The sequence below is a fragment of the Haliotis asinina genome, chromosome 14, assembly GCF_037392515.1.
Source record: "Haliotis asinina isolate JCU_RB_2024 chromosome 14, JCU_Hal_asi_v2, whole genome shotgun sequence".
In the NCBI taxonomy this organism is placed as follows: domain Eukaryota; kingdom Metazoa; phylum Mollusca; class Gastropoda; order Lepetellida; family Haliotidae; genus Haliotis; species Haliotis asinina.
Window position 1 is genome coordinate 51,230,013 of NC_090293.1, and position 25,809 is coordinate 51,255,821.

At 40.8% G+C, this 25,809-nt stretch overlaps 1 protein-coding gene across 2 annotated transcripts in view; it reads left to right on the top strand.

Annotated features, from left to right (window-relative positions):
• The first annotated feature begins 3,906 nt into the window (after positions 1–3,906).
• The window catches only part of LOC137262218 (SCO-spondin-like), a 30,035-nt gene continuing 8,132 nt past the window's right edge, over positions 3,907–25,809 (top strand). Inside the window, exons 1-27 of one of the 2 annotated variants that reach the window (XM_067800010.1) lie at positions 3,907–4,013; positions 6,934–7,032; positions 7,337–7,909; positions 8,055–8,315; positions 8,531–8,797; positions 9,055–9,261; positions 9,927–10,127; positions 10,806–11,003; positions 11,364–11,564; positions 11,984–12,187; positions 13,241–13,438; positions 14,527–14,721; positions 15,710–15,901; positions 16,182–16,388; positions 16,653–16,844; positions 17,108–17,302; positions 17,666–17,863; positions 18,124–18,321; positions 18,551–18,748; positions 19,502–19,699; positions 20,096–20,293; positions 21,103–21,300; positions 21,674–21,871; positions 22,943–23,134; positions 23,591–23,782; positions 24,535–24,726; positions 25,496–25,687. In XM_067800010.1, coding sequence (XP_067656111.1) covers positions 6,954–7,032; positions 7,337–7,909; positions 8,055–8,315; positions 8,531–8,797; positions 9,055–9,261; positions 9,927–10,127; positions 10,806–11,003; positions 11,364–11,564; positions 11,984–12,187; positions 13,241–13,438; positions 14,527–14,721; positions 15,710–15,901; positions 16,182–16,388; positions 16,653–16,844; positions 17,108–17,302; positions 17,666–17,863; positions 18,124–18,321; positions 18,551–18,748; positions 19,502–19,699; positions 20,096–20,293; positions 21,103–21,300; positions 21,674–21,871; positions 22,943–23,134; positions 23,591–23,782; positions 24,535–24,726; positions 25,496–25,687 — 5,524 coding nt within the window. In that variant the 5' untranslated portion in view covers positions 3,907–4,013; positions 6,934–6,953. The remainder of the gene's footprint in view (positions 4,014–6,933; positions 7,033–7,336; positions 7,910–8,054; positions 8,316–8,530; positions 8,798–9,054; positions 9,262–9,926; positions 10,128–10,805; positions 11,004–11,363; positions 11,565–11,983; positions 12,188–13,240; positions 13,439–14,526; positions 14,722–15,709; positions 15,902–16,181; positions 16,389–16,652; positions 16,845–17,107; positions 17,303–17,665; positions 17,864–18,123; positions 18,322–18,550; positions 18,749–19,501; positions 19,700–20,095; positions 20,294–21,102; positions 21,301–21,673; positions 21,872–22,942; positions 23,135–23,590; positions 23,783–24,534; positions 24,727–25,495; positions 25,688–25,809) is intronic. The other variant, XM_067800011.1, reaches the window with a different exon arrangement.

Here is a 25,809-nt window from a genome sequence, read left to right on the forward strand (position 1 = left end):
GGCTAATGCGGAAGAAAAGACCGAAGTTATTACACGGATATCAAGGCACATTGTACGGGGGATTGTTTGTTTCTGGCATGCATTGATGACAGAACTCTGCATCGCGAATGGCAGCAACACAGGCGATTGGACCGCTTATACGAATAAAGAGAACAGTTATAACTGACATTGGAAAGGGAATGACAGATCATATTTTCCAAGATATATTAATTACGTTTCATTTTCTGAAACAACCAATCAACGTTCATCGAAAGGTGTAGTCTCCCGATGGACTTACTGGAAAACACGGGTTGTGCAAGTTTGAGTGAGGGAGTGGATTGAGTGAGTGAGTGAGTTGGTGAGTGGGTGAGTGGATGGGTGAGTGGGTGAGTGAGTGAGCAACTGACAAACTCAGAAACAAAATGGGCGAGACTACACCCATCTCAGGATCAGCTGATCAATACTGAGGGAGCAGATTTAGGTGTTGTTCTGTTATCCTGACAGCTGCATAAACAGTTGCTAATCCAGTTGTATCCCACAGCCTTGAATAACCTAAGCATGTATTGATATTAGGAATAACTTGTTATAACTGCCCTACGATTCAGTGAAAGCGCCACCTGCCTGTAAATAACAACATGGTATGACCAGATTATTCGCCTGATTACAAAACAGTGTATCACAGAAAATATGTGAGGTTATTATCAGCTTGATCTCACCACTCCTACTTAAAGCTGATTCTGAAGGTCAGTAACATATATTTTCATACATGCGTTTTGCATAACTGTTCCATGACGTGTTACAACGTCGTGGGGTAACACAGACGAATAAGATAAACCCCCATGGAGACAGGATTGACCTCAGATGCTTATGATATAGCTTCAGTCTTTTAAACTGACCGTTATAGTTGATATCATTCCAAAAAACGATATAATTTATTTGGGTTTTCCTATGTGTAATACAGCACAATGTAGCATTTCGTATCTCTAACTGATGGCTTCTGGACCAGCCGTGTTTCAATATTGTCAAATCTATTATTATAATGAAAACTAGGGGAGAAGGGGAGAGGGAGGGGTCACGTGTCCCTCAGTGGTGATGGGTTATACTACACGAATTATAATCACGTCCGGAAAGTGGTCTACTGTTGCTTCTAGACCTCTTGTACTACACAATAATATGACCAATATGTGAAACGTGAGTGAGTGTATTTGTACGCTACTTTTACTAATATTGCAGCAATATCATTAGAGAGGACGCCTATAAAAACGACATAATTCCTTACCGTATTCTTAAAAGCATTGATCAAAGTTAGGAAGATAAAGTCTGTTGTAAGATTGAAATTATCATCATAAGTCGGTGTTCTTGATAATAATAACCATGCATTTTTTGTAAACATATTTTATTCCTGAAATGAAAATTATATGAATATGGATTAGCCAACAAGCCAACGACTTATGTAAGCGCCTCTCGATTACGTATAACAGAATACAGTCAATAATCAACTTCATAAAAAGTTAGAAAGGCAATTATTCCACAAAGGTGCAAAAAAAAAAACTGATAAGAAGAAAATATTTGAAAAATTACATTCAATGATTCATAGCTGTTGGATACATTAATATGATTAGTGCTTTCAATAATCTACTAGAAAGTATTGCATTTATGAGCCAAGAATTAGTTTTGTAGATTGAAGTCTGAAGAAGTAAATTCAAATCAAAACGATTAATGTAGAGAGATGAAAATCGTGCGGATGCAAATTTCATGTCACCATGCATGTCGTAAGAGGCGACTAACGGGATCGGGTGGTCAGGCTCGCTTACTTGGTTGACACATGTCATGGTATCCCAGTTGCGTAGATCGATGCTTCTGAGACAAACTTCAAATATTCCTCCAAACATAATCATCTTTGCCACTTGTATACTGAGACAAATGTGTTGTCACAAGATTGGTCTAGAATTTCTTTGCTTGTTCTATTACGTCGAACTCAGCTGTATTCCAAGTATCCTCTGCCCCGGATCTTCAAGGTTATGTAAGTCCCTCTGAGGCCATTTTCTGTGTTCGTCAGTCCGCTATTGCTGGAAAGTTGCTAAAGGCGTCGTAAACCATATTCACTCACATTATACATTTGCTAAGTAACAGTATAATTTTGTTCAACTGATTTTGGAGCAAACTAAAAATACTTTATGGTTCAACTTCTTTATTGTAGGTGAAGAAGAGACTAGAACTGTCGCGAAACGTTGTGACCTTGTACAATGAAGAAGTTGAACCATAAAGCATTTTCAATTTGATTCCACCAAATGCCCTTGAAACAACTGATTGCAAGGCTACAAGCTACATGATACGCAATGTTCTTCCGTACTCTATGGTTTCTAACGAACGGACGGATATAATAACACTTCTCTTTGAGTTTGTTGACACAGAAAAAAAAGTCTGTATGCTCAGTCAGAGATTAAACATACATTGAATGAGTATGAACGCTATTCAAAAACTCTTTACACAGTGTTTATACAGTCAGCCATATCATGGTCTATGGAACATAAAAGAAACATTTAACTAACAATTAAGAAAGAAAAACATATCCTGTTCTTACTTGCGGAAGTGTTAAAGCTAAAACATAAGTCTAAATCATATTTCGTACTGCCAAATCACCTCCTTAACATATCTGGGATCGCTGTCGTAGAATATTGCAGCTGCCAAAACTAACGTTTCATGGAATAAATATTCTAGTTCCTGAAAATAATCGTATTCTGAAAGATTTTTTGTTGATTATATCTGTTTTAACCTGAAGGCTCAGACCCAATCATTTACACTGCATTGATGTGAATAGCTTCTATTCGCACTGACCTGATCCTTTTAAAAAATATATAACTTGTCTGTAACAATAGTTCCCCAGAGATTAGCGAGAAGCTTATGTAATGGCCATTGAAACCTTATGACGCCTAAACAGCTGATTATATTAACACCTATTCGTTCAAAACCTCTGTCGAACCGGTTCCCCGGGTGCCAGGGCCAGTGGATGGGGTACGAGGTGCGAGGGGTAACTGATAATTATTGATTGTCTGGGGATTAATTGGCGCTACTGAACATGCCCCTGTGTGTAAAACACTTGTAAACTGCATGTCCTTGCATTGTACACATGCAGAGAGACTACAAGTCTTTTAACCAGGTTTTCATCTTAGTTGCCCTAAATGAAAATGATATTGTCTGTCACTCCCTTGGATCTGTGTCGGGAATTAATTTTCAGTCTTGCCTACTGAAAACTAAAAGGTATGTTTCCCGACGAGACAATTTGGATATGTTATAGCAGTTATTCGTGTACTATGGATAATAATGTTAACAGCCTCTACTAGAATGGAATACACACGCAAGCAAGCACGACCAAACATACATATATACGGACATTCTTTGTTTACAAATAATGTATATATAACTTCTGTTAATTCCATTATGATTCAAATAAAAAGACCCCCAGATTTCGTTCAAGCAAGAATCTGTAAACAGCCCCAGCAGTCACCACAACAGCGTTTTGCGTATTACATAAATACAATTAATATCAAAAGGCTACACTAGAGTTTAAATGATGTATAGTCATGCTTTTGCTCATTTACAATAAACTTGAAGTGACTTTAAAGAAAACCAAACAGTCCTGTACGAACTGTGCCTTTCAAGGAAAAGTGAAAATACTCCGACCTGTAAACAAATTCCGGATAAAGAACGACAATTAACAATTGATTTAATGAAAACAGAGATCTAATTTGGGATCGAAACTCCCACGGTAGAGCCTCGGGGTGTAGCCTCCCCGCCCTAGCCTATCAGAGCACTGGATGCAAGGATAAGCTATTCAGCTTTACTCGGGATGTTCCGGAAGGTTGGGTTCATTGTTATGAAAACTTGTTATACTTGTTTGCTGGGAAGTATAAGAGCTACCAGGGGTGTGCTGTGCCTGTGTGGTTCAACTGTCCGGGTGTGCAAGACTGGGAGTACTCACACACTACCACCGTATCTTGCAGGTTACTTTTCGGAGGTTTCTCATAGGAGGGGTAAGTTATTCCATCTTATTGTATTTTGAATATATACAGGATAGATGTTACATTGACATATTCATTTGTTTATGTGTATAGATTTACTTTAACCAATTTCTTTGCTTGTCAAATTCAAAGGGGTAGATTTCTTCTAGGTGTGTTTCCGAGAGCCATTTCTCCTGTTTTATAAGACAGGCGGTAAGGATTGTTCATATTTGGTGAAAAATCCTCATTATTGAATTCGCGGTACTTTATGTAACGTATTATATAACGATAATATTTATATAATTATACAACCCATGTTTATGCATTGATATTTTGGCATGTTTACACACATGTACAGTAAAGAAAGATGCGGGTAGAGTGGATATTGCGAAGATATATATTAATATATAGGTATAGATATGGATATATTTCATAACCTGATACACGTGGAGATCTGTATTGAACTCTCGCAACTTATGTAATACACACGGAATACATTTGGTTGTAAATATTTTAAAACCTAAAGCATTTGAATACCATCAATGTCTACCATATATACCTATCAAGCAGATGGTTAGTTAACATGTCCGATATTGACAACATACAAGCGGCTACAGGAAACATCGTTAGACGTTTTGCCAATTGCCGTTGCACATGATTGTCGGCTAGGGCAGTATCCTTGAGCATGTGATCGGATTTCAAGTCTTAATTTAAACCAAACCAACAAGTGGTGCTCCCACGTACACCTACGTGTGAAAATATGAATATGTACCACGCTTTCTACCAGGATATTTATTAAAAATCAAGAGTCAAGAGAGGCCAAAATATTCTGTATATATTTGATTTCCGAGATCATACCAGCAAATTTAATTTAATACTAGTCATAAACTGTAAACTCAGTAGTACAGGTTTTCCTAACTGGTTCTCATAAAAGATTGTGTAATGTGCGTAAAGGGTCCATTTGGATTTGTGTCAAGGAGTTCTTCCCATTGTACCTGATTCCCAACTTGGAGAGGATTCCTTCCATTTCATAATACCGGTACGACATATTTAGCGTGGAATAGTGGACATCATATGGGCGCTTCTACTTAGTTTTAAGTGGGTATGCCTGATCGTCGTCACTTGACAACGCCCTGGTCTGACGTCACTGTACCGGGTTTTGTAATGGGGTCACGTGATATCGTATGAACGGGGCATATCAGTTATACACCACTGCCTTTCTAGATACAGGCGTGAATATATGTTACGATCAAGCCGAGATAAAATGTAAAGGTATTCATGCACACATATTCTGTGTATCAAAATGTGTTAATAGTCCAGCGCGTCATTGTTTCGTGATGATTACATGTACTGGAATGTCCGCCTTCCGCTTTTGCTGCTTCATGACACGTCTTGGGAATTTGCAGGATTTTTTTATTTATGAGTGTTGTATTTAATTATGTCAAGAAATCAATCCGTTTCTCGATATCATTAGCATACTGATTCCAAATATCATGATCCATGGCCTAGAAGGAATCTGATTTAAGTACATGGTCTTAGAACCAGCCTAAGAAAACTATGCTAATCTTTTTATGAACGATATATTGAATATGAAAATCCAAAATGAAACTTCAAAATTTGAATTATTCCCTTAAATTATGAAAAGTGAGGTTGAATAGTTAATGTGATTGTTGTTATACGTTGGCCCGGACGATATGTGACAACACCCGATATAATTATGATCGAGTGATCGATATTGTGAGTAAATGTCCCATGTTTTCGCAAAATCATTCATACATATCAGCCGTATTCCACAGTCTGTTTGTTTGATCTTGCAGCCATAATCGTTTGGGGACAGCTTTTAACCCACAATCACGGATCATCTTGGAAAGCTGAGCATTTCAACTAATACTCAATAACTTTAGAAAATATATGTATGATGGTCTGAAAGAAACCCCACCACCACCACCACAACTACACAAGCTCCGTAGAAGGGATAGAAGTTTCTGATTTGAAGTATTACAAACAGTGGAATTAAACACGCTACTGCTCCGAAACTAATAATAGACATCTTTCCTGGGACATACAAACCTGTCAAGCCACTTTAGAGAATTTCGCAGATTGTTGTAGAGAGGCGTAATTCAAGCAGTTAATGACCCATGGGATAACTGAATTGTGAACACAATGTTCTCAGGCGGTCTGTCTACTATTGGAGTCGCAGGTCACGCAAGTACGTTATTCTGAGTAGCCACCCACACATATTCATTTGATTAACAGAAGAATCACACCCAACCCGTCAGAATCTTCTTACCAGCTCTAGCCTTTCTCGAAGACACGTCACTCAACACTAAAGATCAGACATTCATCTCCACATCACTACAGAGAAACGATGCACCCTTGGCACACAACCAATTACTATGTATGTGCATTCTAAGAGAATAGTGAGCGAGTATGGTTTTACGCTGCCTTTACCAATATTGCAGCAATATCACGGCAATGGGCAACAGAAATAGCTTTACAGATTGTACCATTTGGGGAATCGAACGCAGGTCTTCGTCGTGACGGGGCAACGCCTTAACCACTAGGCTAACCCACGCCCCAGATCAGATTTAGTTTGATGTTGGATCTACAGTTGGAATCTATGGTTGAATTTATAGTGATTTGAGATTGATTATTATCATGGGTGTGGAAACTGCTTTTGTTGCCTTGATTCCTTAGTATGCGTATGTCGCCTGTTCACTTACAGATGCTTTCTTATACGTCATGGACGACTGGATATAAATATGTTAACGGTTTTTCAGAACAATGAGTGACCATTGTGGAAACGATTTCCCAAAAGAATTCTTTTTCTTGTATAAACTTGAAACTGTGTGCTAGCAACATTACTTAAAGGGACACATTTATTTCCACATCCGGTAGGACTGCTCTGCGTTCAGTTTTGTCATACTGTTTAAAAGGGACTTTATTATTACAGGTTTCGAATAACCAGCAAAGATGAGGAGCCACGCCACTCTGTGGACAGTGGCGCTTGCTGTTGCATGTCTGATGACCACCACAAGCGGCCAGCTGACAGGTTCGTAAGCAACAAGTGGAGCATAGATGTTAAAGCATATGATACGACGCCACATCTGCGCTCTTGTGCGTTGATAAACTCACAGACGCAAATGCCTTACTTCTACATTTTATCTTGTATTCAACCGACACTGATAATGTAACTGAAGTCATTAGAAAGCGACCTTGAAAATAATGCCACACGTACCGTTACTAGAATACAGATCATTTAAAAACGTGTAAAGAATCAATCCCAAGTCCTTCTGTTGTCAGTGACATTACGAAATGGCAAGCGTTCACCGATATGTCCCTTATTTCTGTTTCAGGCTGTGTAAGCGACATTATGTTTGTCTTGGACGCGTCAGTCAGCGTTGGCCAAACAAACTTCAACAATCTAAAGACTGACGTTGAAATCTTCATCAATAACACGTTCGCAAACTATCCGAATACAAGAGTAGGCTTCCTCGTGTATGGCACATCCGTCACCATATTTTCAAGCCTGACTGGTCAGAGTAGCCAGACGGCTTTGCTTACTTCTCTTCGCGGGGCACCATACCCACAAAATGCCCAAGAGAACACGCACATTGGCATCAACACGGCCGCAAGCTTCCTGAACAGCAATGGCCGAGCCGGGTCGCCAAAGGTCATGGTTGTAATAACAGACAGTATCTCTGATGACCAGGCAGCCACTATCACTGCTGCCTCCAATGCTAGGAATGCTGGAATCACCGTGCACGTTATTGGAGTAGAAGCCTCTGTAGCAGGCAGCGCTAGTTTGCTTGACACTTTCAGACAGGAGCTTCAACAGATTGCCTCATCGCCTAGCCTTGTAACTGGGCTTGCTGGCTACAGTAATGTTTCTACTGCCCTGGGAAACCTACCAAACACCATTTGCAGAGGTAAGTATGTGTGTGAGACTATCATGGTACATTTTAGTGGAAGCAGATCATTGGTTTTAAAAATTTTGAAAATGTTTGAAATATCATCTCTGTGATCTTTTAGAAACATGCAATACAAGTACACACTGTACACGTTTTATTTCAGTTGAAATCATCAACAACATGGTAAGCCAAACAGTGTTCACGAGTCAAACCGTCATCCTGTCAGTGTCGCTGAATCAGAATGGCATCACGGGTGGAATTTGGAGAAAGAATGGAGGGAGTCTTCCAAATGACGGTCGCATTTCCGTTACCATAGATAACCAGGTTCAACGTCTCACAATACTCAATGCCCAACTGAGTGACGCCGCTACATACAGCTTCGCCATTGCTGGACAGTCTCGGTCTGCAACCATCAGTGTTACAGGTTAGATGCTATGTCTGTGTTTGAATCCGAACACTCAACACCACTCGTGGCCGTGTCTTTATAACAGTGAACCATATAACTTCGACAAAATGACATCACTGTCTGTATTAAACGATTGTCTTCATTCGTCCAGCATTCTGAACTTGAACGTTTGTTGTATTATGTTTCAATTTAATTACTAGGCGGTTCACACCATTCTTCTTCTGCTATTTCAGCTGGAGTATTCACATGGACATCAAGTCAAACCAGGACTATTGGCGGTACTGCAACAATAACAGTAAACTTGGTAAACGGCAATTGTAATCTTGGTACCTGGTCACGAAACAACGTAGTTGTTACTCCTGGAGGAAGGATATCCTACACCAGAAGCAGTAACTGCGTGTCTCACACACTGACAATTACCAACGTCCAGTTGTCTGACCAGGGAACATACATATTCACGTACAATGGACAGCAGGTTTCGTCTGTGCTAACTGTTTCAAGTAAGTCGCTTCAACAAGGTCAACATTGTTTCACTGACTAGAAATTTGCATCTTTACTTTCATATACGTATTGGTCAAAATAACAGCGAAAGAAAGATGTCGACTCAGTATGGAATCGACACAGACATAATGGTGATTCAAAGGCATAACTTATTTGTAAAACTTATAATTCCACTTGGCTGCCTATGGCAACGTGCTAAATCTTTGATAAATAAGCTGAAGCCGTCTTCTCTCAGACGATTATATGTCTGTTTCAGCGAGTTCTGCTCCTGTCAACGGTGGTTTCAGCGCTTGGACGCAATGGAGTCAACCTCCATGTAGCGTTACATGTGGCACTGCAGCCACAAAAACCGTCTTCAGGACCAGGACATGTGACAATCCCGAGCCCCTGAATGGTGGTGCTAACTGTACCGGTCAGTTTAGAGAGAATGCTGTGACAAACTGTGGATTGGTTGGCTGTCCAGGTAGGTCATCTGACATAAAGTCTGCGATTCAAACTGAAACGTAACATTCTTTACCCCAAGCTGGAATAGTGGAGGTTGCTTTTGTTGCACGTGATGTACTAACAAATATGAGTGTTTCTAATACATAAGTGGTTATAACGTTCGCGGCCAATGCACGGGTGTTCGAATTCCCACATGAGTAAAAGTAAAATCATGCTCACTCACTGTATCGTGTACGAGGTGACTTCCAGATGCTAACAACGGGAGCAACATTTAGGCATCAAATGTCCATATGTAGACAGAGAAGGTCCAAACAGATCAGTGACCTTGTGAGTATTGCTTTATGCTGCAGCAGCAATATTATTCAGTTTTTCGTGCAACATGGGCATTTAGAACTGATACGCAAAGTGAAGAGTGGTTTAGGGATGTCAGTTTGTTTATCATGAGGAAGAGAACGTTTCTTCAGGTGAGTGAGGAAAAATGTGAGAAACTGTGAGAAAGTGTGCCATTACGAAACGATGGACGTGTTCTGGTTTCTTGTCGTGACAGTTTTGGATAATTTACTTGCACTTTAGTCGTTTTTTGCCATGAATAATTACTGTACCTTCTATTTCATTTAACTACCCACTGTTTGGGGATATACGAATCCTTCCCAGTAAAGACTACACAATGTTCTTTGACTGCAGTTAATGGTGGCGTTACACAGTGGACAACATGGAACTCCGCGTCAGTGGCCTGCCCTGTCACCTGTGGAACATCGGCACAGAAAACCACAGAGAGACGGCGTACTTGCACTAACCCCATCCCCGTCAACGGAGGAGTGTTTTGTAGCGAGACTCTGCTAGAGACACGAACCGAGTCTTGTGGATTAACTAATGCATGTCCAAGTAAGGAAGTAACGCGTGCAGTCAGTGATACTTAACGAACGGCGAATAATAATGATAGAATATACAAAATGATTCGTCCTGGTATCATGATTGTTTCACAGTGACTCATAAACATGTCAAGGCATGGTCAAAACATCGACTCTTGGTAGAGGTCTCCTGTGAATATAGAAAAGGGTTTATCCCTATTGCTTGTAAACATCTGTAACCGAAATGGTTCCCTTTCCCTCCTCGAAAATAAATATCTTGTGGACCCAAGTTTATTGCTTGGTAGAAGACACTGATAAGTCTCTGTTGAGTCTTAAGACTGCCATGGTAGAAGACACTAATTAGTCTCTATTGAGTTTTACCACTGCCATGGTAGAAGACACTAATTAGTCTCTGTTAAGTTTTATCACTGTCATGGTAGAAGACACCGATTAGTCTCTGTTGAGTCTTATTACTCTCATAGTAGCAGACACTCATTTGTCTCTGTTGATTCTGAAAACTTTTATTGTGGATACGAACAGTTACCGTCTTGGAAAGCGGTTGTGGCACTTTGTAATAGAAAAAGAGTAATCTGTCTGTATTAACTGAGCTCATGGTTTGCATTGGAAGGAAGTTGACATGGGAACAAGCATTAGGTAGTTTCAGATGATGTAATTATATCTGAGTAACAAGTGAATTATTGGTCTGTTGCAGCTGTGGTTAATGGCGGCGTTTCGGAGTGGGGCAGTTGGACCAACCCAGCTTGTAATGTGACATGTGGCACCTCTGCCACCAAACTGATCCAGAGATTCAGGACCTGCACCAACCCTCCTCCTTCAGGAGGAGGTGCCGTCTGTGTTGAGAATCTGGTTGAGAGTACGGTGGTCAACTGTGGTTTGACTGGATGTCCAGGTGATTCTCAATGTTTTAATGATAATGCTCTTCCCTTACGTCTCTATGTTGAATCCCACATGACTCACTACTGCGTATATGTATCACTCTTACAAGGTATTTATTGAAATAAGCTCAACTACTCTACTACTATCATGGTAGTAGTGTTACACAACAAGGGCACACCTATTTAAGAAGCTTGTAATGTACTTGGCCTGATGAAAATTATTAAAACATGTGCAATTTTATTGCTTTTGAATAGAAATAATTGTCCTAGTGCTGTTAATCAATTATGCCAATGTAGAACTTCCAAGAACAATGGACATAACTTTCCCTAGTGGTTTTAATGGCATATGCTCAACCGTATAATGCTATTGCCAGTTAACGGAGGACTTTCCGAATGGGGACAGTGGAACACCGCCACAGCCAGTTGCCCGTTTACTTGTGGCTTCAGCGCGACCAAGATAGTAAACAGATTCCGTCAGTGTAACAACCCTCCCCCTACAAATGGTGGACTGTCCTGTACCGGAGCCCTCGTTGAAAGCAGGACCGACTCCTGTGGATTAGCAGTCGCTTGCCCTAGTAAGGAGACGTCTATTTGTTTTTCATTCTTTCTTTTTTTTTCTCCGCAACTAGCAATTTCCATCTATATGACGCCCATCTGTATGTAAGTCTGGATTGGACAATCCGGTGACTGACATCTAAGCATCGATCTACACAGATGGCACAAAGTCAGCAGGCATGACCGCCCAATCCCACTAGTTCCCTCCGACGACATCGTTTGCAAGACTACAAAATTCGAGAGAAAATTTATAAATCGAGAAAATTAGTAACGTATAAAATAGATCATAAATATATTTCGTTAAAATGTAACTTGGTGCTCTTATCCGCTTTGTACATACGTTTTAATAGAAAAAAAAATATGTCAAAGTGTCAAAAATGTTTACAGAGATGACGTTTTTTTCCGCATATTTACATTACTTTGTCTTGGTTCATTGTAGCTGCTGTGAATGGCGGAGTAGGGCAATGGTCATCGTGGAATACAGCAACGGTTAACTGCCCCGTCACTTGTGGTGTATTTGCTGTAAAGACAATCTCCAGAAATAGACTGTGTAATAACCCTCCTCCTAGCAATGGTGGAAGAGACTGCCTTGAGAACCTAATTGAGACGACTCAAGTAAACTGTGGATTAATCGGCTGTCCAGGTATGATCATAGAGTTATGTGATTTGTTTCGGGAGAGTGCTAAGGCACACATCTGTCATACATGTATCGTATTATTACAAAGGGTGATACGCGGACAATAGACTAACAACTAGTACCTGAAATGAACCGATTTTACTGAAAAAAGTTCGTAGTAAAAAAAACATGATATAATGAAATAGAATTTTCAGAATGAAGCTAGGGAAATCTCGACTTGCCACATTTTCTGGACTTGCACAGGCTTCCTCGGATATATTTGCTTCAGGGTTTGTACGACGGACGACAACAGACTATGTTAGGAATACCCCTGACAAAATCACATTTGGGGAAAGCAAACAATATCTGTAGGAACGAGGGAGGAGTGTGGGGTGGGTAATGTTGCCTTGAGCAATATTTCACATTATTATTTCAGTGTAATACAGAGCGTAACTAAAAAAGTGACACAACTCGTATATCAGCGCATAATTCCTCAAGATCTGATTTACCTCTACTGGAGTGAGTGAGTGAGAGAGTGTATTTTTTTGCCGCTTTCAACAATATTCCACCTGTATGCAAGGGTCTGTAAATCATCGAATCTAGACAAGACAATCTAGTGATCAACTACATGAGCATCGAACTGCGCAACTGGGAAACGATGACATACGTCAGCCAAGTCATCGAGCCTGAGCATCCGATCCAGACCGTCGCCTTCTGTGACAAGCATGGGTTGCTGAAGACCTATTCTACCCGGATAGTCTCGGGCTTCTGTGTTAGAACTAGGCAATGAAATTTTATACTAGTGTGCTGAACAATATTCAAATCGATATGATCTTGTAAGTTGTATTGGAAATATGTTGTATTGTTTTGTTGTATACAGTACGAAATAATATATAGTGCGGTGATAATAATGTCCTTATGTACTTTCGGATCATGTCTGCCACACAAGAGTGCTTTGATCCCGTGTTATCCAAGGTTGGTATATTAACACAGTGTTGTGTTTCGAAAAAATCCTGTAAATGCGCGTTTATCAATATTTTACCATGTATTGTATCAAACAATATTATCTATTGTTCCCAGTCGATGGCGGAGTCTCTGAGTGGGAGTCTTGGAATACCAATTCTGTGCAGTGCCCGGAGACCTGTGGCGTGACTGCTACAAAGGTTATTGAACGCATCAGACGGTGTAACAACCCTGCTCCCTCTAATGGCGGAAGGTCCTGCACTGAGGCCCTTGTGCAGACTTCCACGGCGTCATGCGGTACACCTGCATGTCCAGGTGAGTGAAACGTTTCCTCTTTGAAGTTAATTTCCATCACGTCAAGACTTCTATGTGTCGAAGTCGAAATGACCAAAGTCAATAGTCGATTTATCCAAAGTTCGACACGACGATGTTTGGCTGTATGTTATTTGAAATGCATTGCATTCAGTAGTAATGAGAGTTATTACTTAATCAATGATATAAAAGATTGAATTAGATCTTACTTTGTGCAACTCACTTAAAAAAACTGTAGATCATACTGATGGTCAATGGAAATCACTAAGGACCCCAGGTATTGTCCACATGAGTAAGCAACAACAATTCACATAATATGAGTAAATATTTGCCGCCCAATGTGGCATAGACGTGTCAGACAATCCAGTGATCAACTGCATGAGCATCCAAATGGAACCGATTACATGTATCGACTAAGTCAGGAAGCCTGAACACCCGATCCCGTTCGTCGCTTGTTATGACAAGCATAGGGTACTGGAGATCAATTCTAAACCTGACCTTCACGGGTCTCTAGCTTGGAAATCACACCAATCATTGATCAATAGAGCAGGAGAGCCAGTTGTTACCATGGTTAATTACGACTGCACGTATTTCTCAATCATTAAAACACACATTTGTACTGAACGTTGTATTATAATGTGATATTGTTAAGAAATAAGCTTAAGCTTTAGCCTTTGTCCATTGTTCATCCCATGATCTATTGATTGAAAAATGTAAGCTTATGAATTTCGAGAGAATAGAATCTGTAGATGCTGTAATAATACTGTAGTGGAAGACGAATATCATATTCTTCTGCAATGACCAGCATGTCATACTATACGCAAAACTAAGAACTCTGTTTTGTCTATCCACCAATTGATATATTTTGTTACTATTTAATTCTTCAAATGAATTTGAGAGTAAAAATGTTTCGGTTCTTATTTACCAAGCCATGTTGATAAGAAAATTAGGAAATGTGCTATTGGCCTGTGGCCTCCTCTGTATTTAAGTAAGGACTGATTTCCCTAAAGTGTAGAATTTCCGTATCCCTGTTGTGTAGTGCCCAAGTGATTCAGTGAAATGTGTACTAACTGTGTACATGTTACTTGTAGTTCCTATAAACGGAGGCGTGAGTCAGTGGGGAACCTGGTCTGACCCGGGCTGTTCCGTCACGTGCGGAGAGGCAACCAAAGTCATCACGAGAACACGAACCTGCACCAATCCTATTCCATCAAACGGTGGACAGTTTTGTCAGGAAGCTCTCTCGCAATCAACACAAGTTTCCTGTGGTTTAGTTGGATGTCCAGGTAATAACAATTCAGTCTGACACGTGCCACCTAATTTCTGATAGCGTTTGGTCAACGGCTATCACATCATTGTTCTTTCCCGTAAATGTTTCCACGTATCCACGAATTACTACTTCAAAACATCTGAATGTTGTTGGTTGTTTTGTTGTTTTATGCCGTACTCATCAATCTTGTAACTACATTTGGCTGCCGAGTGAGTGAGTGAGTTGAGTTTTACGCCGCCGTCGGGAATATTCCGCCTATGCCGACGGTCTGTAAATAATCGTGTCTGGACCAGACAATACAGTGATCAACAGCATGACCATCGAGCTGCGCAATTGGGAACCGATGACATGTGTCAACCATGTCAGTGAGCCTGACCACTCGATCCCGTTAGTCGCTTCTTACGACCAGCATAGTCGCCTTTTATGGCAAGCAAGGTTTGCTGAAGGCCTATTCTACCCCGGGACCTTCACGGGTCTGTAAATAATTTAATCTGGCCCAGACAATCCAGTGATCAACGACATGTACTAACCAAGCCAGCCAACCTGACCATCCGATCCCCTTAGTCGCCTCTTACGACAAGCATGGGTTACTGAAGATCAGTTGTAATCCAGATCTTCACGGGCCACAGCAGCATGTTGTGCCATGTACTGCCATGCTGGCTGCTAATACTGAAAACTTTACACATGTGCTTTGCTAATGACAGATAGATTGAAAATAAATTTAATTTAAATAGTGATTTTATGTTTTGCTGGGTTTTTTTTATCCATCATAAAGGGAAGCCCTTCTTTTAACATGACACCAAAGGATCTATGTTTGTGATGATGTGAAATGTTAGCTAATGTGTTGAACCAAATTTAATACATTTGAATTAATGTTATATCTTCAGCTGGGATTATTCTTCATTCTTCCATGAGAAAAAAGCCTGGTTTTACATACTAACATAAACGTTTCTAGGTTGTTGTTTTGAGACACGAATGATAAGATGGTTCAAATCCGATTCCAGTGAATGGTGGAGTGGGCCAGTGGGGTCAGTGGAGCGCTTCCACCTGTACCGTTACCTGTGGATCTACGGCCACCTATCAGGCTACGAGGAGACGAGAGTGCAACAACCCCATACCAGCAAATGGAGGCAGCTTCTGTTCCCAGCCTCTTACTGAAACAACACCGTTATCTTGTGGGCTTCCTGCTTGTCCAGGTAGGAACATTGAAAATCTACTCTGCCTTTAAAAGTTCATATATTATAACAGAAACCTGTTTTATATGTATCCCCTGGCTGGCTTGTGGTGTTGAGCATCACGACAAGTATGGGCATATGTAATGCAAACTGCTGGAGGCGATTAGCTTAATCACCACTTCATTTCTTTGTGTTTTCAATACCTCGCGGTACTCGAGAGCAGTCTCACCATGCTTTATTTTGGTGGTGATGATGTGTGTGTAACTAATTGATGAATGACCAGTGGCATTGTATCTTTAAGTTGCTGTGGACGGAGGTGTATCCCAGTGGAGCGCGTTTAATGACCCAGGCTGTTCTGTGACCTGTGGATCCACTGCTACCAAGTTTATAACCAGAACTAGACTGTGCAACAGCCCCCCGCCTAGCAACGGAGGCAGAGACTGCGAAACGATAGGTCTACCACTTGTTCAAACGAATGAAGTGAACTGCGGACTCGTGGACTGTCCAGGTAAAACACGCAGCCACATAACACCGATCTTTGAGGCATTCTTTCATTGACAGTGGTCCAACAAATGTCTCATAAACACAAACAGCAATAACGCCAATAACAACTCATAAGAAACAATGTAAACACTGAATACTGGAACTGTTAGAATATTGGTTAACATATCGACAACAGCTGAATGTTAGAAAGTCTAAGCCATTCCTAATGATCTTCAAGATATTACCTGTGGTAGTTTGTTATTTCTGATACGTGTGCTGTCCTTTTCAGTGGCTGGTGGTGTGTCCGAGTGGGGACAATGGTCAATCCCGGCCTGTAACGTTACCTGTGGAGTGACAGCGGTCAGAACTATTACAAGAACCAGGACTTGCACCAACCCACCACCGAGCAATGGAGGAGCCTTCTGTGCAGAATCACTTACTAATTCAGCACTTCGAAGCTGTGGCCTTGGAGCTTGTCCGGGTAATAAGCCATTTCTGCTTTATCGCATTTTGATTTCTTATGAATGTTGTATTTCGAGTTTGTTTGACTAAATGTTCATGTTCAGTCAAATGCTTTTGTTTGGCAGATTGATTGTGTCTCTTGGTTCTATTTCATCTACTTTTGTGTCGAACCTCTCAGTATTTGGAGTAACTGACTACATCTTTTCAACTTCTACCCAACCGCTCAACAATGGGGATAGTAAATATTCGTTTTCGTTAAGAGCTGGTTCTCCGTGTCTTTAGTGGCGGTGGATGGAGGACTCTCTCAGTGGACACAGTGGACTGTGGTGCCTTGTACCAGATCGTGCGGTTCATTCACCACATTGGCTACCCGTGTGAGGCAATGTAACAATCCTGCTCCTAGCAATGGTGGGAGAGACTGCACAGGATCCACGTTCCAGACAGAAACCAGGTCTTGTGGACTACCGCTCTGCCCGAGTAAGTTTTAACGGTGCATGGACATGTAGGAAGAAGCATGATAAATCTTTAAGTTAACTGTGCATCCATGTTATATATGAGGTACAGACATGAGAATATTTGTAGGTAGCGTGAATCGTAGATGTCTTAAGTATACAGAACGAATGTACAATAACATGCATCAACATTTCACATCATATTGTCATGCGGTAGTAGATGTATTTCGTTCTATGCGCTAATTTAAACTTATCTTGCACGCCTTATGCAAAACATATGCTGTTTTTCGTTATTACATATTCTCCAATGTGGTTTATTCTTTGTATACATAACCCTTTACTTACTGTCAAACTATACTTTTCACAAACCATTTTCAACGTTAAACAGTTAACGGAGGACTGACTCAGTGGACTCAATGGAGCATTCCAGCTTGTACAGTGACTTGTGGTACAACTGCAACCCGCACAGTCACTAGGACACGATCATGTACAAACCCTGTCCCTCAGTTTGGTGGTAGTGATTGTACAGGTCTAGGGAACACATTCGAGACTGAAGTCAGGAACTGTGGATTCACGGCTTGTCCAAGTAAATAATCTTTGCTGTCTCATCAAAAGAAAATGAAAAGATTATAAGCATTGCCTTATTTTTAGAAAAAAAACACACATTATGATTCACATATGACAAAACTTCTGGAGTATCACATAGAATAATTATGGAGGAAATTTCCGAAACCTGTATCTACCCTCTGAAAATCGGTCTTGTATTTTCAACCAATGGTTTCTAATTTTACCCAAATGTTAACCATTTTACCCTTATGTATTCTAATCTTACCCCTTTTTGCGCAGTTAACGGAGGACTGAGCCAGTGGACTCAATGGAGCGTTCCAGCTTGTTCAGTGACTTGTGGTTCAGCTGCAACCCGCACTGTCACTAGGACACGATCATGTACAAACCCTGTTCCTCAGTTTGGTGGACGTGATTGTACAGGTCTGGGGAACACGTTCGAGACCGAAGTCAGGAACTGTGGACTGTCTCCGTGTCCAAGTAAGTAGATTTTGCTGTTTCCCTATAACCATTAGACGGGTGTTTCTAGACGGGTATCAAACACATTTCTCATGATTGTTTCAACGAGTTTTAGCTATTATCTAGGAGAAGTTCAAATGGTTTTCACGAGTGAAGCAAAACATTTTCGTGTCATGCATATCTGTATATATATATGGAAAATGGACACGAGAAGAATCCGGTGAGAATATGCATTGATTTTCTTAAACAGCCGACGGCGGATTATCTACCTGGACACAATGGAGCATCCCACAATGCTCTGTCACCTGTGGACAGACTGCTACCCGTACTGTTACACGAACCAGGAGCTGCACCAATCCTGTCCCTAGTGACGGGGGTAGAGACTGTACCGGTCTCGGAGCCACGTTTCAGTCAGAAGAGAGAAACTGTGGTCTTAACCCATGTCCAAGTAATGACTGCATACATCTTAAGCAACCGTTTAACACACTGTTTGATGAATCTTGTCGAACTATTACGTACAATAGGTATTTCGTATTTGTTGACAGTACCGTACTGTAGTTCTTTATAAACCAGCAACCAATGTCAGTCACTCATAATATTTTGTTATATTGACTCATGAGAGGGACTAACATTGGAAATGTGCTTTTTCGCAAGAAAGCAAACAATGGTCATACAAAAGCCGATGATAGTTCCAAATATAACTCAAAGACGTTTATGTCACAACACACTTCTGATTTGCTTAGACTGCTTCACGCATTGTCCTTCACTGTCCTTCTGTGTTGCAATGTCCTAACATCTTCTGCTGACAGTCAATGGGTGGCGTTTTGCAGTGGTCCTAACTGGCGTTGCCAACGAACCCTGACTGTCAGATTGCTTATGTGGCGAAAAGGACTAATTTTTATTTTCTGCATGTCGTTATGTTAACACGTCTCAGTCTGACATTATACACACAGTCTTTAAGAGCACAGTGGTTTTTGGCAATGCAACCTTTAAACTTGGTGATCAGATATTAATTTTGTGCTGGTGACCCAGATCCATAGATCTGCAAACAATATATTTACAACTTGTTTCTCAGTATCACGTTTGCACAAAAACAATCAGTCAATGAATATATGTTAGATGCATTACCTATGCACGGTTCGTGTGCTAATTTCACTCTATATTTCTAACATTTGCACAAATTATTTTCAACTTCAAACAGTTAACGGAGGACTCACTCAGTGGACTCAGTGGAGCGTTCCAGCTTGTTCAGTGACGTGCGGTTCAAGTGCAACTCTCACTGTCACAAGGACACGATCGTGTTCAAATCCTGTCCCTCAGTTTGGTGGTAGTGATTGTACAGGTCTAGGGAACCTGTTCGAGAGTCTAGTCAGGAGCTGTGGATTGACGGCATGTCCAAGTAAATAACCTTTACTGTCTCGTGCATGCTTGGCAGAGATGACAAATTACAATTATTATTGCAGTTGTTGGTTTTAAACAAGCTGGAGTTGTGCTGATATGATTTCTGACGAATTAAGAAGAAAAGTTCACTTCATTTCTAGTAAACATACATGTTCATATTCTAAATTATATCATGGTCGGATTTGTACAAAAACTGCCTTTAGCGAGTAACTTTCACCGTTATGAAAATAACAGCTTTGATTAAATTCCAATAATGTGAAAAGACTTTCAAATGCTGAACCAAAATGATTACAAAATTATTTCATAAAGATATATTCAAATGCATGTAAAAGGGAAATAATGACACCTCTAAGTTGACTATCCGGTAACGTAAACAATGGATCTTCTTAAACAGCCGACGGCGGATTATCTACCTGGACACAATGGAGCATCCCACAATGCTCTGTCACCTGTGGACAGACTGCTACCCGTACTGTTACACGAACCAGGAGCTGCACCAATCCTGTCCCTAGTGACGGGGGTAGAGACTGTACCGGTCTCGGAGCCACGTTTCAATCAGAACAGAGAAACTGTGGTCTTAACCCATGTCCAAGTAATGACTCCATATATCTCAATTAACAGTTTAACACATTGTTTCCTGAATCTTGTCGAATGTGCAATGTTCTGATGACCTTATTGTTGCAATTGTTGACAGTATTGTAGAGTAGTTCATTCTGAATCTACAGCCAGAATCAATACCACCCATACCACCATTGTGAATTTCTTTATATTGACCCCAGAATAGAAAATGCATAGTTAATGGTGCTTCCGGTGATCTGAAAGGAAATATACCTTTTGCAAAAACAAAACTAACAACATCGAAGCAAACGGTCATACTGAAGCCGATGATAGTTCCAAATATAACTCAAAGAAGTTTATATCATAACACACTTCTGATTTGCTTAGACGGTTTTACATTGTCCTTCACCGTCCTTCTGTGTTGCAATGTCCTAACATCTTCTGCTGACAGTCAATGGGTGGCGTTTTGCAGTGGTCCTAACTGGCGTTGCCAACGAACCCTGACTGTCAGATTGCTTATGTGGCGGAAAGGGCTAGTTCTTACTTTCTGAATGTCGTTATGTTAACATGTATTAGTCAGACATTATACATACAGTTTTTAAGAGCACAGTGGTTTTTGGCAATGCAACCTTTAAACTTGGTGATCTAATACTGATTTTGGTGCAGGCGACACAGGTCCATAGATCTGCAAACAATATATTTACAGCTTGTTTCTCAGTATCACGTGCTCACAAAACAATCAATCAATGAATATATGTTAGATGCATTACCTATGGGCACTTTTTGTGCTAATTTCACTCTATATTTCTAACATTTGCACAAATTATTTTCAACTTCAAACAGTTAACGGAGGACTCACTCAGTGGACTCAGTGGAGCGTTCCAGCTTGTTCAGTGACGTGCGGTTCAGCTGCAACCCGTACTGTCACAAGGACACGATCGTGTTCAAATCCTGTCCCTCAGTTTGGTGGTAGTGATTGTACAGGTCTAGGGAACCTGTTCGAAAGCGAAGTCAGAAACTGTGGATTGACGGCATGTCCAAGTAAATAACCTTTACTGTCTCATGCATGCTTCACAGAGATTGACAAATTTATTATCGTGATTTTAGGCAAATCTGAATATTATTGATATGATTTCTGACGAATTAAGAAGCAAATTTCACTCCATTTCTAGTTCATAGTCTAAATTATATTATGGTCGGAACTGTACAAGAACTGCCTTTAGCGAGTAACTTTCACCGTTATGAAAATAACAGCTTTGATTAAATTCCAGTAATGTGAAAAGACTTTCAAATGCTGAACCAAAATGATTACAAAATTATTTCATAAAGATATAATCAAATTCACGTAAAAGGGAAATAATGACACCTCTAAGTTGACTATCCAGTAAAGTAAACAATGGATCTTCTTAAACAGCCGACGGCGGATTATCTACCTGGACACAATGGAGCATCCCACAATGCTCTGTCACCTGTGGACAGACTGCTACCCGTACTGTTACACGAACCAGGAGCTGCACCAATCCTGTCCCTAGTGACGGGGGTAGAGACTGTACCGGTCTCGGAGCCACGTTTCAATCAGAACAGAGAAGCTGTGGTCTTAACCCATGTCCAAGTAATGACTGCCACATACCTTAATCAACTGTTTACCTCATTGTTTGCTGAATGTTACTGAGCTTTTACATGGAATAACACTCTAACGGCTTGACTGACTAACACATCGTCCATCACTGTTTTGTTGCAATGTTCTGACACCCTTTGTCTGTGGAACTGGTGCCAACCGGCTCCTTGCACGTGTCCACACCTGCACACAAACTTAAGTGACCGGACAGAAGAGGTGCCTGAAACAAACCGCTGGACTTTGACGTTTCATCCATGTCGATGTAACTCACAAAGCATGACTATTAGATTGTTCAGACTCTTTCTTTTCTTAGAAGTGCCGGAGATGTAGAATTGCATGCTCATTAAACTCTTTTTTAGACGATAGATGCTGCCATAATGGAAATCTGACGTGCATGGAACTAATGCCTCTGTAGTTCGTTTCAGGGATGTGCTGTTTGCATGTGATGCCTGTGTAACTAGTTTTGTTTTAGGATGCTTGTATGTATATTATTATGCATATTAATTTTTGCATGCATCAGGTTTTTTTTACATAAGTAGAATGTATGCAGGTAGCGTCATGAAAGTTCACTCTGTGATTGAAACTAAGGCATAATCTGCTCGCCATTGCTTGTAGAGTGTACTAGTGCAGCATGTAGCCATAGGTTTAGCCATGGAAATATTGATAGACAGTTTTTAAGAAATTCAATCAGTAATTCATCAAGCGAATATTTACTCAATAAGCCGTGATGTTTCCCGTTGATTCACGAAAGCAAATAGCGAACAAATGAAATTCTTATGAACTCCAATAACCACGGAGGAACAAGAAAAAAAAAGAAAAGAAGAAGAAAGAAAATAAAGAAAACACCCGTTATGTAATGTTTTAGGAACTACAAGGAAGAGTATATGGCACTTTTAGCAACATCTAGCAATTTTGATGGGTTTGTTTCTCTTGTTGGTCTCTTCAGGCTGGGTGAAATGTTAATAATTCATGGTAAAGCAAACTGTGGGAGTTCAGATCCCGACTGATAGACACAGCAGCATCACGATTACATAGGTCATACTAACCATCTCTCTAATCTTCCAGTTGATGGTGGAGTGACACAATGGACACAGTGGAACGACCCCGCCTGTTCCGTCACTTGTGGAACCTTTGCAACTAAAACAGTGACGCGCACGAGAACCTGTACAAATCCCACTCCACAGTTTGGGGGAAGAAGCTGTACAGAAACCCTTGTTGAAAACACCGTTCGAAATTGTAATCTTGCTGCATGCATAGGTAAGGGTCTTGTCGCGAAGGTATGCCAGTGTGTACGGATCTGTCTGTGGTCTTGCGACCGAAATTGTAGGATGGAATTGTGGGATTGTTTTGGGAAACAATAATTCCCAGGTGACACACAAAGTTGTGCATTATATTGTCAATAAATATGGCTCTGAAACTCACTCATACCTAACAGTAAAGTATTGCGACATATTGTACAGAGAGAAATATACTCCCCAGGGAGTTGAGATTGATAATACGACGTGACGTTGAAACTGACATCCAATGATCGAGAGAAACATACACCAGCGCCTTGAGCAAGCACTACATGCATGGATATGCGCGCTATAAAGATATCATTATAATAAAAAGAATATTCTGGTTAATTATAGTGAATGAGTGAGAGAGGTTATTTTTACGCCGCACTGAGCAATGGTTAATTAGAAACTACAAGTATGTTGTCATCGTTTGCAGTGAACGGTGGAATATCCCAGTGGACCGAGTGGGTGGTACCTCAGTGCCTTGTGACGTGTGGAACCAGCTTAAGCGTAACTGCTACCAGACAACGATTCTGCAACAACCCTCCTCCAAGTAATGGCGGCTTGAACTGCACGGAGACACGTGTCGAAAGGCAAATACGAAGCTGTGGTCTTTCACCTTGTCCAGGTATAAATCATAAATTATTCATGTCAATGCTTAAACAGGTCTTTGGCCTTTTAAGAAGCGGCTATCAGGATTGAAAGGTCAGGCTCACTTATTTAGTTGAAGCATATCGACATCGTAAAAACCTACTTGGTGTCAGTAGCAGGATGACATGGACCGGACTGGACCCTTTCAAGAAAAGCGGCAAATAGCTAGAACTTTTTTATATAACAAGGAAATCGCAATATACCGTGACTAAAAAGTTTAGACTTGACTCGTCATAGAATGCTTGCTTATATAGATATGTTTTGAGTCTGGATTTAAACAGAGAGAAAGTGTTACAGTCTTTAATGTATTTTAGTAACTGATTTCAATCAGTCGCAGCTGCAAATGAAAAGGATCTCTGTCCATAGGACACTGTTTTGGTAACTGGTATAGCCAGCAAAGTTTTGGACTCCCAAAGATCGAGCCGGGATATATGACACGATACAGTCACTTCGATACACGGGAGCATCCCCCGACAGACATTGACACACAGGGTTTTATAGCTTATCCTTGGTTGTACCGGAAGCCACGTGGCATATTTATATGTAAATATGGACATATAAGAAATATTGTTTGTGAAAGTGTGTGCACTACTACTGCTTTTCCTTAGTGCAATAGAATTGTTCAGGGCAAACGAAGACAGTGTGTTTCTTTGCCACGTATTCTTTGGCACATGTGAATGCTCACAATTCCCTCTTGCATTCGTTTAACCAGTAGGCTTTATGTTACAGTTAATGGTGGCGTCAGTCAATGGACAACATGGTCAGAGACCAGTTGCGGCTTCACATGCGGTGTCAACGTTTTCAAGACAGCCACCAGACAAAGATTCTGCAACAATCCGTTCCCTGCGTTTGGGGGTAGAAATTGTTCTGAGAGTCTGTTCCAGTCTGAGCAGAGAAACTGCGGCTTCAGCCCATGTCCCAGTATGTACACAATGTGGAACCTTCCGGGCAAAAATTGGTATTGAGTAATCTAAGCTCTCTGACTTGGTCACAGCCCGTATTGTTGGTCACTGGATTGACTGGTGCAGACACGATTATTTATATATCGAGACCCTATGATGGGAAATATAGCTGAAAACGGTGTTAAATTACCAACCAACCGGCCCGTGAAAGTCCCGGGGTATCAAAGAATGAAAAACCAGATACACAATAAAGAGCTTCAGCCAGACGGACACATGATCTAGGTGTTGTACACATGACTTCAAAGGCCAATAGATCCGTGAAGGTCCCGGGGTAGAATAGGCCTTCAGCAACCCATGCTTGCCGTAACAGGCGACTATGGGATCGGGTGAACAGATTCGCTGACTTGGTTGACACATGTCACTGATTCCCAGTTTTGCAGATCGATGCTTATGTTGTTGGTCACTGGATTGTCTGGTCCAGACTCGATTATTTACAGACCACCGCCATATAGCTGGAATATTGCTGAGTGCGGCGTAAAACTAAACTCACTCACTCACCAACGAACCAACCAACCAACTTAGTCTTTATATGTGACAACATTTTATTTGCTGAAAAAAAGTAGAAATAGTTCTACCGTTCCGACTGTAAATATTGGCCATGACACACGGTATAGCTAAATTTAGTAATACTGTTTGAAATTTCATGAACATATTAACAGAAACATTTTTTTTGTAACGGATAGTGATTTTTTGTTATCTTTTTGACATTCATACGTTGATACTTACAGTTGATGGTGGTGTCAGTCAATGGACCGAATGGTCCATTCCCCCATGTGGTGTGACGTGTGGATCCACAGCTACGAGGACCGTCAATAGGGTGCGGTTCTGTAACAACCCATTCCCACAATATGGCGGCTTGAATTGTACCCAAACTCTTGCGGAATCACAAATCAGAAATTGCGGTCTTCCAACATGTGCAGGTAATGGCATTACTCATGAACAAAATAGGTCTCTTTATATTATTTATATCCTTTCATATACCTGTTACTCTTGGATTGGGGTGAATCAGTGTAACCATTTTGTAAGACTGTCAGGTAATGTC